Source organism: Halichoerus grypus, chromosome 11, assembly GCF_964656455.1.
Source record: "Halichoerus grypus chromosome 11, mHalGry1.hap1.1, whole genome shotgun sequence".
Lineage (NCBI taxonomy): Eukaryota > Metazoa > Chordata > Mammalia > Carnivora > Phocidae > Halichoerus > Halichoerus grypus.
In genome coordinates, this window is record NC_135722.1 from 41,381,458 (window position 1) to 41,395,002 (window position 13,545).

Consider the following 13,545-nt stretch of genomic DNA (forward strand, 5'->3'; position numbering starts at 1 on the left):
TGAAAGGCTTTAAACTGGAGTTCTATTGCTAGAGCAACCTGAAACTGTTAAGGTGGGCTGTGCGCCTACCTAGAGCTCTTTACTAGTCAGCTGAGGCAGTGCATACTAAGTGCTCAATGAATGCTAATTCCTTCCCTTTTCTTGTACCTGTACACAGCAGGGAACAAGGCGAGAGCTGAAGAGTGCCCCCCCACCTGGGAAACAAAGAGAAGGGAATATCTGGAATAGCAGAAGAAGCAAAAAAACAAAACAAACAAAAAAAAAACAAAAGGAATACCAACACTTACTGAGTGTCTACACATAGTATTTCATTTAACCTTTACAGGATACTACAAGGTAAGTATCATGATCTTCAGTTTGGAAGGCTCAGTGAGGGAAAGGGGTCTTCCTGAGATCACACAGCAGTCCCACTCCAGGGCCCTCATACCCATACACACAGGAAGGCTGGGACAAGCCCAGGACAAGGGGTTATATTGAGTACAAGGCAGGCAGAGGGCCCATTACCTATACCTATTGCTGAGAAATCACCAAGTTGGTGGAAAGAGAGGAAGGTGTAAGTTGCTTGTTGGATGAACAGGTGCTGCCATGTCCAAGGTGGATCAAGGAGAAGGGACTTATGTCTCTATGCACATGAGCAGGGTCTGAGACACTCGTCTCAGGAGACTATCCGTTACTAGTGTGTCCTGCCTCTCCTGGGGTATGATTTTCCCCTAAGAGCTACAAAGGTTGAACTCCATAGCACTTTCTGATTCCTTTTGGCTCCAACTGGGAGAAATAACTCTATTACCCTTGACTTGTGACAGAAAAAATGGAACCTGAGATCTTCAGCAGAGGAGGCTCTGAGGCCACTGATGTATTTGAGATCATCAGGGGTAAAAATAAAGCAAGAGGGAGGGAAGGACAAAGAAAGGTAAAGAAATGGGGAGAAAATAGACTCATGAGGAGAGAGAATGAGGTAGAAGAAGAAAATAGAGAGACAGAGAAAAAGAGACAACAGAGAAATGGAACACGAAGGAAAAGCCAAAACAGAGAGGCAGAGATGAATTGGTGAAAGAAAAGAGGGAGATGGAGAGAGACAAAAATGGTGACAAAGAAAAAGAGAGAGTGCCCTGGGGGTGGGGGGCTAACAGGATGGAGGTAGGAGCAGGTGAGGAGCCAGAAAGGGAGGAAGGGGAGGGAGTGGGGGGCAGGGAGAAGGCTGAGGGGATAAAAGGAGAGAAAGGGAAGGAAAGAGAGAGAGAAAAACCTCTGAGAGGAGGCAAGCTCTAGAGGAGAGAAAGGGAAACAAATAAAATGAGAGAGAAAGTGGGAGAAGAGGGGGAGAGAGGGAGATGGAGAGGGAGGAAGAGAGAGTGGGAGGGGAAGAGAGAGAAAAAAAGGGGGAGGGAAGGAGAGAGGGAGAAAGAGTGGAGGTAGGGGCAGAGGGAGAGAGAGAGAGAGAAGCTCCAGCAGACTCCCTGCTGAGCGTGGAGCCTGGCGCAGGGCTCAAACTCACAACCCTGAGATCATGACCTGAGCTGAAATCAAGAGTTGAACGCTTAACTGACTGAGCCACCCAGGTGCTCCCTGGCCTGTGGTTCTTTTTTTTTTTTTTTTAGGGAGAGAGAGCAAGGAAGAGCAAGAGATGGGGGGGAGAAAGGGGGAGAGAGAGAGAGAAGAGGGGGAAAAAAGAGAGAAGAGGGAGAGGGAAAGAGGGAATGAACTAGAAACAGACCTGAAAAAACACAAAGGTAAACAGACACCCTCATCTCCCCAGGGTCCCCAGAAAGCCTGCGGGACAGGAACCCAAACCAACTCAGAGCACCCCCTTCCTCAGCATCCTGGAGCTCAAAGGACCCTTCCCCCTTCTGAAGCCTGTCTCTGGGCCCCTGCTTCCCTCAGAGGGTTAACAGCCAGTCATCCCAGGATCTCATTCCCAGACAGTCTGAAAACACCCAAGCATTAGACAAGCCCAGCAGCCCACTGACAGCCGCCTCATTAAGGAAAAATCAATTCTGTTTGCGAGAGGCAATCTGCACTGCCACTTTCCCAGATGTGGGAGACAATAACTGAAATGTCCTCCCTCCACCTGAAGAGAGCCTTAGAAGCTGGGGAGAAGGCCGTGCGGAAGGCAGGAGAGGTAGCCTCCAACTCCATCTGCCAGGTCAGCCACCCAGTGGCCCCCATCGCTGCAGCCAGGGGTCCACACTCATATGTGGAACCCCTTCTGGGACCCAAATCAACAACACCAGCCAATTCTGGGGCCTAGGAGTGGGAAGACAAGTCTATCCGTCCCTCGGCCAGGCAAGAAAGAGTCACCAAACCCAAGGTCCCATGGAGATACCAAGAGCTGGAAAAGGGCCCCAGCCCTAAGAAGGTTCCCGACTAGAGGGGAAGAAACACAAAAACCCACTAGGAGCCAAGGTAGCAAGACCAGGGCCATAAGACATGGGGGAGAAAACATGGCTGAAAACAAGAAGGTCTGACCACAATGTCAAGCCCTTTGGCATCAGGCAGGCCTGTGTCTGAATTCCAAGAGCCTCCCCCTTTTAACACCTGGTACACTGGATCACACAACCTGCCTCTTACTGAAGAAAACAAAATCCCAGCCTGCAGGCCCGGGTGCACACCATGTACTCCCTGTCCCTGAGCCACAGATGGCTCCCAGGACACTTCACAGAGGAGAGGGATTTGGGTCTAAACCTTGAAGGGGCTGCTGAGGACAGGGGCCAAGGCAATGTCAGGGTGGCTCAGAGCACTCTGGCCTGGCTGAACTGGACGGGGCCTGGAGGCAGTGGGAGGCCTTCGGACCCCAGCAGTGTGCTCGAGCCAAACTGTCTAGGGCTAGAGACAGTAGGCCATGGATAAAGGGAACCATGGAAGGGCTTGTGATGGAAGTGTCATGATTGTAAAATTAGGATTAGCCCAGCAGCTACATGGAGGGTGGACTAAGAAGGGAGGAGCTCTCTTCAGCATCCCATGATCCATTCTCCAGGAGAAATGTAATCCCCTTTCCACTGGGAAGACCTTCAAGTGATTAAAGATGGTGGCCAAGTCCTCCTGCGTGTTTTACTTCAAACTAATAATGAAGATGGACAAGGAATTGTGACAAGCCCACATGCCTGCGTGGAGTTTTATGGCTCCCCATTATTGCCTCAGGGCCTCGTAGTGCCAGGCACTTGTGGGCCCCCCAAGTTGTGGAGAAAATGGCAGTTGGGGCCAATGATTGTGTTTGCCCCAATTACACTAAGCCAGACAGAATTAAGAAGGTCTGTGAACTTGGAGGGAAAAATGATATTGCTACGCTTATTAACCTCCAACTGAAACTTAGCCGCTCCTTCAGTTGTGGGTGCAGCCATGGACTGTGAAGTCTCAGCAATTCCTGCAACTTGTGCGCCAGTGAAAGTCACAGAGCAACTCTTGTGGGAGGTACCTTCAGATATCATTTATGCTCACTGCTAGTCAAGGTTATAATACTCATTAGACCCACTGCTATCTCTTATTTAATGTGTTCATTAGAAGTACATATATTAATATATCCCATATAAATACTCTAATAGTTTTTTTTAATAGAGTTAGTTTCCTTCTTAATTCTATACATTTTGGTTTATGCATTTAAAACATTATTCTTAGAAGGGATCCAGAAGCTCTACCAGATCACCAAAGGCACAAAACCGATAAGGTTGTTCTGCATGTACCAGAATCAAAGCCGCATGTTTGTCTCCCCCCAACCCCAACAGCTGTATCCCCATGGTTTAGAAGTGTGCAAGGCACACAGAATCACTCAGTAAATATTTATTGAATAAGATTTACAAGCACTTAGTGACCTACTCAATGTCACGCAGCTCATTAATGGCAAAACCAAGACAGGTGTGTCTCACTGCAATGCCCTCCTGTCTCTATGACCATATGATGACTATCAGGAGCTCTCCCAAATGAGACGAGCTTAATCTAAAAAACGATGGGGTGCAGAGGGGGCTTTACTGTGAAACAGCTTGAAGGCCCCCCAGATCCATCACTTCCCCATCTTGGGACCAACCAAGAATCTGGCACTCCCTTCTGGAAGTCAAATGGCCTGTTTATATATTGGCTTCCCTGCTTTTTCATGCTTCCAGCTGGAGGCCACTCTGTTTTGGGATTCAGGACAGCCCCTGAAGGGAGGAAATGTAGAGACAAAGCATGTATTACCATCTGGTGCAGGTGATTCTTTCATAGTGGCCCCAAGCAGCAAGGAGAAGTTGGGTGGGGACCTTGTGAGATGCACTTGTTTGGTTCACGTTGAAGATCCTGGCGAATAACACTTTCTGTCCTGTCCTACTGCCTAGAGTCCTATTCCGCAAAGGAGGGGGGAGCTACAAAGCTGGAAGAGCTGGTAAAGGGGCTCTGTCCAAGAGGATGGAGGCTCTTCTCCCAATGTCCCCTTTAGAACAGGAGACCTCCATACCCTAGCTCCCATTGCTGCGAGCACCATGGCGTCGCTACCAGCTCCTAGCATTCTGCCCGCCAGCCACCCTGCTCTTGATTGGCTGTTGAGACTCCTCAGAACCTCAAAGGTTCATGGTTCCTAAAAGTATGCATGGGGGAGGGTTCCCCAGCCCCCCATCTTTCACATATATGACCTTATATCATTTTCTTCACAGTTTTTTTTAAGATTTATTTATTTGGGGGGGAGTTGCATGAGCTGGGGGGAGGGACAGAGGGAAAGGAAGATAAGCAGACTCCCCGCTGAGCAGGGAGCCTGATGCGAGCTCGTTCCCAAGACCCCAAGACCATGACCTGAGCTGAAACCAAGAGTCAGCTGTCCAACTGACGGAGCCGCCCAGGCACGCCTTCTCTTCACAGTTTTATGAATGAACTGAAATACCCTTATCACCATTTTAAAGAGAAAAGCTGAGTGCCGAGAAGTCTCACGGCTTACTCAGGCCAACCAAGGCATCACCAGCTCTCCTGGCCCCTGGCCTGCAGTCCCAAAGCCTGGGGAGGAAGCTGGGGGACTATGGAGAACTCACCAGACAGGCCACAAGCACAGCATCACTGCTGTTCCTCTCGGAGGGCGACCTGCAGAGCTCGATGAGGCGGGACATACCTGCGTGAGACACACACGAGCGTCATGCCCAGGATGGGGACGGACCCGGCCAGACCTGACCCAGAGGTGCTCCCCTTCCCTCACACAGCCTTCTGCAGAGGGAGGCGACCCCAGGGCCCCACCAGCTCACCAACTGGCCATGGAACGGGGGCTAAACCCACCTGGAGGAGCTTGTGGTGGAGACCTCCTGCTCCCCTGGGTATGAACGGACCCTGGTCAGGGCCAGCACTGAGCTCGGGAAAACTGCAACAGAACGTACTGGGGACCTCGGAGAGAGAACTTCCCGTGTGGGTACTTCTGATTTTGCCAGAACTATATCGAGTGTTGACATCATTATCAGCAGGACTGCCCAATACCATTTTCCTCCCAGTTGCCTATCTCAGTCAGAAAATATATTGCAGCTAAGAGGACAGAAAACTTCAGATTGAGGTTAATGTTTCCTCAGCCTTTACAGAGGAAAGGTAAATAAAGGACTGTGCTTTTCAATGTAAATGGACTTTTTACAAACTCCAAAAAAACAGAAACAAAACAAAAAGCCAACTCGTAAGATATTAATAAAAAGGTGTACAGACACATTCTGTATGTTTACCTTCCAGAAAGTCTTTCTGGAGCCGGAAGCCTGGGCCACCTCATGCCATTTGCCGGGTACCTGCATGTCCTCATGCCCGGAGCACCCTTTCTCAACCATCACGCTGCAATAACACCTCAAACCACGGCTGGAGGCTCACGTCCTTGCTAAAATATTCCTGGACCCACGGATAAATGTGAGCTACCTCCCCTGGGTGCCAAACGTGGCCCGGACAGACTTTGAATTTTGCTCTGTGGCATTCAAGTGCATGTTTTTCTTTCCATGTCTGCCACCCCCACGAGGCTGTAAGCCCTGGTGGTCGGGACAATGTTCCCGTCCCTGCGTCAGGCCCAGCGGTCCGAACAGAGTCGAGCAGGGAGGGGGTGCTCTGAACACCTTCATTGGGTAAATGTGGCAAACTGAATGCATGAGTGATTTGATGAGTGAATTAGGCAATGAATGAAAAGTGAATAAGAGAAGTAATGAATGAGTTAATGAATGAACAAAAGGATGAATTCATGAGTGACTCAACAAATGAGCAGGTAAGGAAACAAAGCGAGGAGGCGAGTAATTGAGCGAGTGAGTGAAGGACGAAATGGAACGAGCGAATGAAGGAACGGGGTCCCTAGTGGGAAGTCTGCAGGGGAGTCACTTTTCCATCTGGGTTTAGCCTCTCTGAGACCTTCTCCTCTCTAGCTTCAGCCCCAGGTTACAAGGTAGACGAGGGGCTGCACGCTGGGCCCCCATCCCAGCATTTTGTGGCACCCAGAGAGTGCGGCTCACCTCAGCCAGCCTTGGTTCTGAGTCATCTGAGGCCACCATGAAACCGGGGGTGCTCCCCTCCCCACGCCCACCTCCCCCCTCCTGCCGCAGCCGGCACCACTCACAGCTCAGCCGCACGGCCTCCCGGGCCACTTCTGGGTCTCGGCTGAGACGGGCCAGAGTCACCGCGGCCTTCTGCTGGACTCGCTCGCAAGCCGCCACCTCAGCAGGGGTTCCAGACCTTGGCTTCTCAGACAGCATACCCATGATAAGCTGGACCCCTGGGAAGGAGACAAGAAATGGTTGGCGCCTGCCCCAGCAGGAGACTTGCCCCCGGGGCCAGCTGGATGGATGGCTGCAAAAGCTCCAGACGTAGGGGGTCTCAACCACGGGAAGGAGGCTGGATGAGGCCAACTCTTCTACTCCTTCTGCCCTGGGATTATCTCTGACTCCATGTACTAAGTCACTGTACTTGGAAGGGACATTGGGAGGACATCCCTTTTGATTTTTTAAATGTTAATCCTGAGCTTTTATTGTATGCATGACACTGTACTGAATGCACAATAAATGCACGATCCCCTAAGCCTCCCAATAATCTCGTGAACTAGATACTAGTATAATTCACTGTGAGACCCAGAGAGAAGTGAAGTCTCTTCTCCAGGGTCACACCGTTGGTAGTTGGGGAGCTGGTACCAGAACTCAGGTAATCTGGTTATCCATCACTCCTTCACCTCTGATCCAGCTGCCTCAGAAATCAGTCCAGAGGAGACAAGTCCCCCGTGGGTGGTGACCCAAACCTAGGCTGGATAAGCAATAGATCAAATATTTTAGAGGGAATTCAAGCATGGGAGGAGGGTAGATAGTTGGATTGAGAGATGTAGGCCTGAATTGGGTCAGCTGAAAAGTCTTACCGCCCTCCCCTGAAACCAGATCTGTCTTCTGATTGTTCTACAAGCTCACATCCACATTCACTCCCACCTCAGTGCCTCTGCCACCTAATTTTTCTGCATGGATGTCCTTCTCCCTCTCACACTCCATCTAAATAATTCCCATCCTGCAGGTTGTAGTAAAAGTCCATTTCCTAGGGGAGCTGTTTCCTACCTGCCCCAGCCCACTCCCCTTCCTTGCACCCAGTGGCACCTACCAGCTTAGAACTTAAACCAGATGTGGCCCATGAATGTATTTGACTTTGCTCTGTTGCTCCACACAGTGTCTAAAATTTTTTTTAATTTTGCTATTATGAAAATTGGAGGATTTCCATCAAAATCCAGCTTCCAAAAAAATTACCTCCTGACTTCACATTGGGCCCACATTTCTTCATGACAACAATTTGTTGAAGCTTATTATAAGCTTGCTATTTTAAATGAGATTGGCCCAGTCCCTGCTGAGCCTACATCATCCATTTATATTACCTGTCTGGATATAGTCATCTAAGTTTGTAACCTCTGACTTAGACCATGGACCCAGAAGGGTCTTTAGAGCTCTAGCGCCCCACTCCCCTCTCCATTTCACAAAAGAGCACCCGAGGTCTGGAGAGAGAAAATGATTTCCCAAGTTCACACAGGAGTCAGTTCCAGTCCAGGACCTCAGCCACATGCCTCTCTGAATCTTGCTCGAACCAAATGTGATTTCTAACTCTCCTAGATCCCGCTGATGCACAGGGGCTATAAGTCACTTAGTTATGGCCCTGAGACTATTCAGTCTTGGGGAGAGGCCATTTCTCTTTCTGATGAGCTTTGTAAGTACCCATTCCTCCCTCCTACAGACTCAAGGGACATAGTCCCTATTATTTCTGCTAGCACACACGCTAACCCTAGGGCAAGGTGCTTCTCTTCCCAACCCTCTCCTGGACCACTGAATGTTTCATAGTCCTCAGGCTCCCTATGCCTGCAATGTCTCTAAGACAAAGTCACAACCATGAATGTCCTGAGGTATGTATATTATGGCCTGTGGGCACATGAACAGGGGACACCAAAACGACAACTATGGGAAGTGCCACAAGCTCAGGAAATTTTGCTAACTCCTGGTTAAGTTTCCCATAAAGAAGCCATTTTCCCATCCCCCACTTTGCACCTGGAATCTGACAAAGAACCATTTTCTCATATACTAGTAGGTAAACTCCAGGGGGTAAGCATTTGTGTCCATCTCCTGCATGGAAATAGCTGAAGTATCTAGAATAGTCCTTCGCTCAAATATTTGTTGAATAAATATCAAATGAATGAATATGAATGCATTCATGTGAAAAGTCTTACAAATGGATAAAATCCAAGTTTCCTTTAAATATATACTTTGTAAGTTTTATCTAGAAAAAGATAAGACACCATGAAATTGAGGCTGCCTAGTAAAATCTGGAGTGTGTTTCCTAAGTCCTGGCCAGAAACCTGAAGGTTGGGAGTTACATCTTCAGAGACCAGCCCCCAACGCCCTGTTTCCCCCCCAACACTCTCTCCAGCTCAGCCCAGCCCCTGCAGGAAGAAGCCACAAGAGGGATACTGATGTCAGTGGATTGACAGGTAAGAGCTTGGGCTGCCCTGGCCTGCTTCCCCATATAGGGGTGATAGCAGCACAGTCTCTGACTTCCCGGTCTGACCCCCATCTCCAACCCCCACCACCAACACTCTCACACAATTCAGGCAGGACAGAGACAACATCACCAGGCTTCAGGGCAAGCCACATCAGAGTCTCAAGCATTCCTATTAAGAGGACTGCCTTTCAGAGCCCAGTCCTTACAACAGCGCTTGCCCTGTTCCCCCCAGGATCCCACTGAGCTCCAGCGGGTGCTGGTTGCCTCACCACCACGGCCCATCCCTCCAGTTCTGCCCCATCAAATGCCCTTCAGCTGAGCCCCGTGAGACAGCCACTGTTTCTGGAAAGAGCAGGTGCACTCGGCCGGCACAGCACGCATTCTGTTCCAGATGCTCTTCTAACAAGCTTTATACTCATCCCCACATCACCCAGTGAGGTAGGTACATTCCCATTTTGCAGACGGAAGAGCAGAAGTCATACAGCTGGTAAATTACAGGGCCAGGATTCAAGCCCAGTCTGTTTCCAGTTTTCTTGGTTGCAACTCCCCTCTGCTGCATGGTTTTATTGTCAGTTTCGCACTATCTCACATTATCACTTTTACCCAGTTGGGCTCTCCTTCTAGGGCAAAGTCAAGGATTTCTTTACCTCTGTGTGTGTTTGTCCAGCACAATGCAAGGGATGGAGTAGGTCTCTAACTGCTGACTGAACGAGCCCGACAATAGCCCTTTGTAAACCACCAAACCCTCCACAGAGGCCAGATGTCTGATCCCAAATCCCTAGCCCTCTGGAGACCCACTGCCGCTGACCACTTGAACTTAAGGCTCTTAGTGCAGAAGGAACGGGCTGCGAATGACACCCCTCAGTCGCTCAGCCTCAGCTGGCTCAGTAAAGGTTTTCATTATTAGCTCAATCACATAAAATTAACACAAAATGATGTCTTTCAATTAGTAATAGGGCAATGGGGGATGGGGAATGTGTGTGTTTGCTAAAACAGCGGGGCGACCTGGGAGAAGGGGGTTTAAGAAGAGGAGAAGCAACTGGCCCCAGATATCAGCTCACTCATCCTCATTAGCCTCTCGGGTTTCCAACCGGCTGCTAATCGCTCCCTTATTTCCCTTACTCTGCGGTCCCAGCTGCAGGGCGACAGACCTGTCCTGACCTCCGGCAGAGGCAGAGACGGCGCTCCCCGGCCAGCAAAACCCGGCCCACCTCACCTGGACCCTGCAGATACCCTCGGCGCAAGTGGGACCAGGGAGCCAGGGGGATGGCCTTGTTCTGGGGTGAGGGGTCCAGGGTTCAGGCCGGCCCGACCTGCTCCCCACCCTCCCCCTCCTCAGGCGCTTCCGCTTTCTGAGGGAGGCTGAATCCAATATGATAGGAACGACTGAAAGTCCAAACGCATCCTCTGGCAGGAAGAGATTTTTACATTTTTGGATCGTAATGAAATGTGTGTCTACTCTTCACCACCCTAGTTAAAATAGCACCTGCTAACCCCTCACCTTGGGTCTGCTTTACCCTACCCCCCGTCCTGCTTTATTTTCTGCATGCCACTGACATCGTCCGACATGCTCTGTCTTCTCGTTCAGTGCCTGTCTCCCACGAGACTTGAAGTCCACTGAGAGCAAACAAGCATTTACACATTGGCCCAGCTGTACACATACGCATACACGCACACACACGCACATGCACACACACACACATATATGCTCACATAATTGTGGAGACACACACGCCCACATTTCCAGACCAACACACCGACCTTCACACAAACACAAAGGCACACGGTCCTGGATAATCCATACAACGTGCACACCGCTGAAAAGACATACCATTCTCCTGAATGATGTCAGACGCACACTGCTCGAGGACAGACAGGTTTGCCAAGATGGTCACAATCTGGAAAAGAGAATTGAGAATCTGAGAAGACAGGCACACCTGAGCCAGGCGGTGCCCTCTGCGGATAGCAGAGCCAGGAGCTACAAAGCTTTCCTTTAGCCTGTGGTTCTTTCCCATCCGCATGGGCCGTGCCCTCATGGTATGGTCTTCCATCCTCATGGGCTCCTGCCTCCCACACGTATTTCCCCAGTGACTGGTTCCCACTCATCAGCATGTGGCCCTGGGGTGGCCCCCGGGGACCCTAGGACTCCACTGGAGAGAACAATGTGGCCTGAGTGAAAACGGGGGCCCCCTCGCCTTCTACAGGGTACGTCTAGCCCCAGACCCTGAAATGTAGACAGAACTGGAAGACTCCTGGCTAACCCCTCCCCTGGCTTGGGTTTCGCTCATCCTAGCTTCTTGCCCTGATAGTGAACCCTACCTACTTTCAACCTGAAATTAATGAATATCAAGGTCAAGTTAGAGACCGTGAGTAAGATCAAAGGGCAGCATTACACTGCAAGTGTCATGTGTTGTATGGAATCTGGTGAGAAAGTTCTTGCTCGGCTGACTTTACAAGTCTGCAGTCTACAGTCCTTGCCTGTTGCTCATCCCTGAAGGGCTGTCTGAGGTAAAGACATGCTGACACCAGGTGGACAGCGAGCCTGGTTACAACCGCATGGGCTGGGTAGCCAATAGCCCACCCCACCCCAACCCCTTGGCATCATCAAAGCTGCAGAGAGAACTCACTGCCCAAAACTGGATTAAGGAATAGGCCATCAAGGGACCGCTTACAGACCCCAAACTGTAAGGTGCCAAAACACCATTGGAAAATGTTGGAAACTTGGCACCTATTAACTCAGATACCACCCAAGACACTGCTCCTGACATAAATGGCAAAATGAAACCTACCCACTGCCACAGAAGCAGACAGCACTCTCGAGTGGTAATTAAAATAAATGATAAAACAAAATGGAAAACACTTCTCACTGGTGCAGTCCTATCTCTCTCGAAAGGGTTCTTCAACGCTTGTGGCACATTTTAACTGGAGGCCGTGTCCCCACCTCTGTGGCAGCAGCTGACAGTCTACTGAGGACAGTTCAGGCAGCTTAAATTCTGGAACTAAATAATGCATAGTAATGTGATGTTTACCAAGAAAGAGTATTATCTAGATTTTAATTGGTTCAATATTGACATATTATTCTGCATACATAAATGCATATAATAAATCTCTTCTTTTACACAGAAAGGAAAATTTTGCCATGTTCATAGAATATCTGTGCCCGTCCCCACTAAACACATGTTGAAATTGGATATGTGTTCTTAGGCTGCCGTGTGTCAGCCCTGGCGGCTCAGCCCTGATCAGGGGCCTGGCTAAGCATGCCGGAGATGGGCTGCCAGGGGAGGGACAAGAGAATACCCTGAAAGCTTTATCCCACAGGCAATTCTGCCCCCTGGATGTTCTATGGAGGGAGTGAAGAAGGATTCATCTTTAGAAGCTCTTTTTCCTCCCCTTCTAAGGCTGTGAGTGTGTATGGGCCGAGGGGAAGGAGTTAGAGGGAAAATATGGGTCAAAGACACAGTCAGAAAAAATGGAAGGTTCCCCAAGAGGCTTGAAGTGCACAGTCCTACAAGGAAGGAAACGAGAGGCTAAGCCTGGGTCAGACTCTAGTTCACTCGGCCTTCTCTGGGCCGTTAGCAGTAGCAGGGAGCACCTCTCTCCCCATCACCCAGAGCCACCACCCGCCAACCGTCTCCAGCCAACCATTCCAGATAAAGATGCTTCCTGGACACACAGATCCAAATGGGAAGGGAGGAAGCAAGGAAGCAAGGGCAAAATAAAAAAGGAGAAGGAAACCTTTGTCTGCAGCACCAGGTTCATTACATGGCAATTATTAGCTGTGTCACAGGCCCACGTAGGTCTTTGTGTCAGGCTAATTTAGATCCTGTTAATGAAAATTACTTCCTCTTTGCAGAGCCTGTACCCCATGTGGTTTTCTGAGGTTCAGATGAAGTATTCAATTAAGCACAATTTGAATAAATGCCAGTTATGCCCTGCTTTGAGTCCCCCTTCTGAAACATGCTTGCGTACGCACCGTGAGGTAGCAGGGAAGGGGGATCAATACTTCTCCTTGAAGTCAAGTGCAGGGATGGGATTTTAGGGACAACTGGTTTACCTTGTTGGAGACATGATAACAATGCTGTCAGGGGACAGAGTGCAAGAGCCAGGCAGACAGTTTTCCCCCCCGGCCACGGCTGATTCAATCCTGTCTGATGATTTTCAATTAAGTCCTATTCCTCCTGAGTGAGAAGGTACTATTCCCTCCACAGTTATTCAGTGAATACAGAGGATATCAGCCTCGAGAGAGGCTCCAGGTGAGAGGCAGTGCTGTGTAGCGGCTAAGCACAGGGATCAGCCTCGTTCCAAATCCGAGCTGTGTTATTTCTTTTCCATAGGATCTTGGCCATGTTATTTAGCCTTTCCTTGGTTGATGAAGGTGTATTAGTTTTCTGTTGCTGCTATAACAAATTACCACAGGCTCAGTGGCTTAAAACGACACAATTTTACCTTACAGTTCTGAAGGTCAGAAGCCCTCCATGGGTCTCGAGGAGCTAAAACCCGGGTGTCAGCAGCACTGCATTCCTTCTGGAGGCTCTAGGGCAGAATCCACATCCTTGCCCTTCCTGGTTTCTAGAGGCTGCTCGTATTACTTGGCTCTCGGCACATCACTCTGCTTCCTCACTCGGA

At 49.7% G+C, this 13,545-nt stretch overlaps 1 protein-coding gene across 1 annotated transcript in view; it reads right to left on the reverse strand.

Moving 5' to 3' along the window:
* INSC (INSC spindle orientation adaptor protein) overlaps positions 1-13,545 on the reverse strand; it is a 120,416-nt gene that overhangs the window by 1,744 nt on the left and 105,127 nt on the right. The window contains exons 11-13 of the mRNA XM_036098629.2: positions 10,751-10,817; positions 6,521-6,676; positions 4,989-5,065 (exon numbers count right to left, since the gene is read on the reverse strand). Of these exons, the coding sequence (XP_035954522.2) occupies positions 4,989-5,065; positions 6,521-6,676; positions 10,751-10,817 (300 nt within the window). The remainder of the gene's footprint in view (positions 1-4,988; positions 5,066-6,520; positions 6,677-10,750; positions 10,818-13,545) is intronic.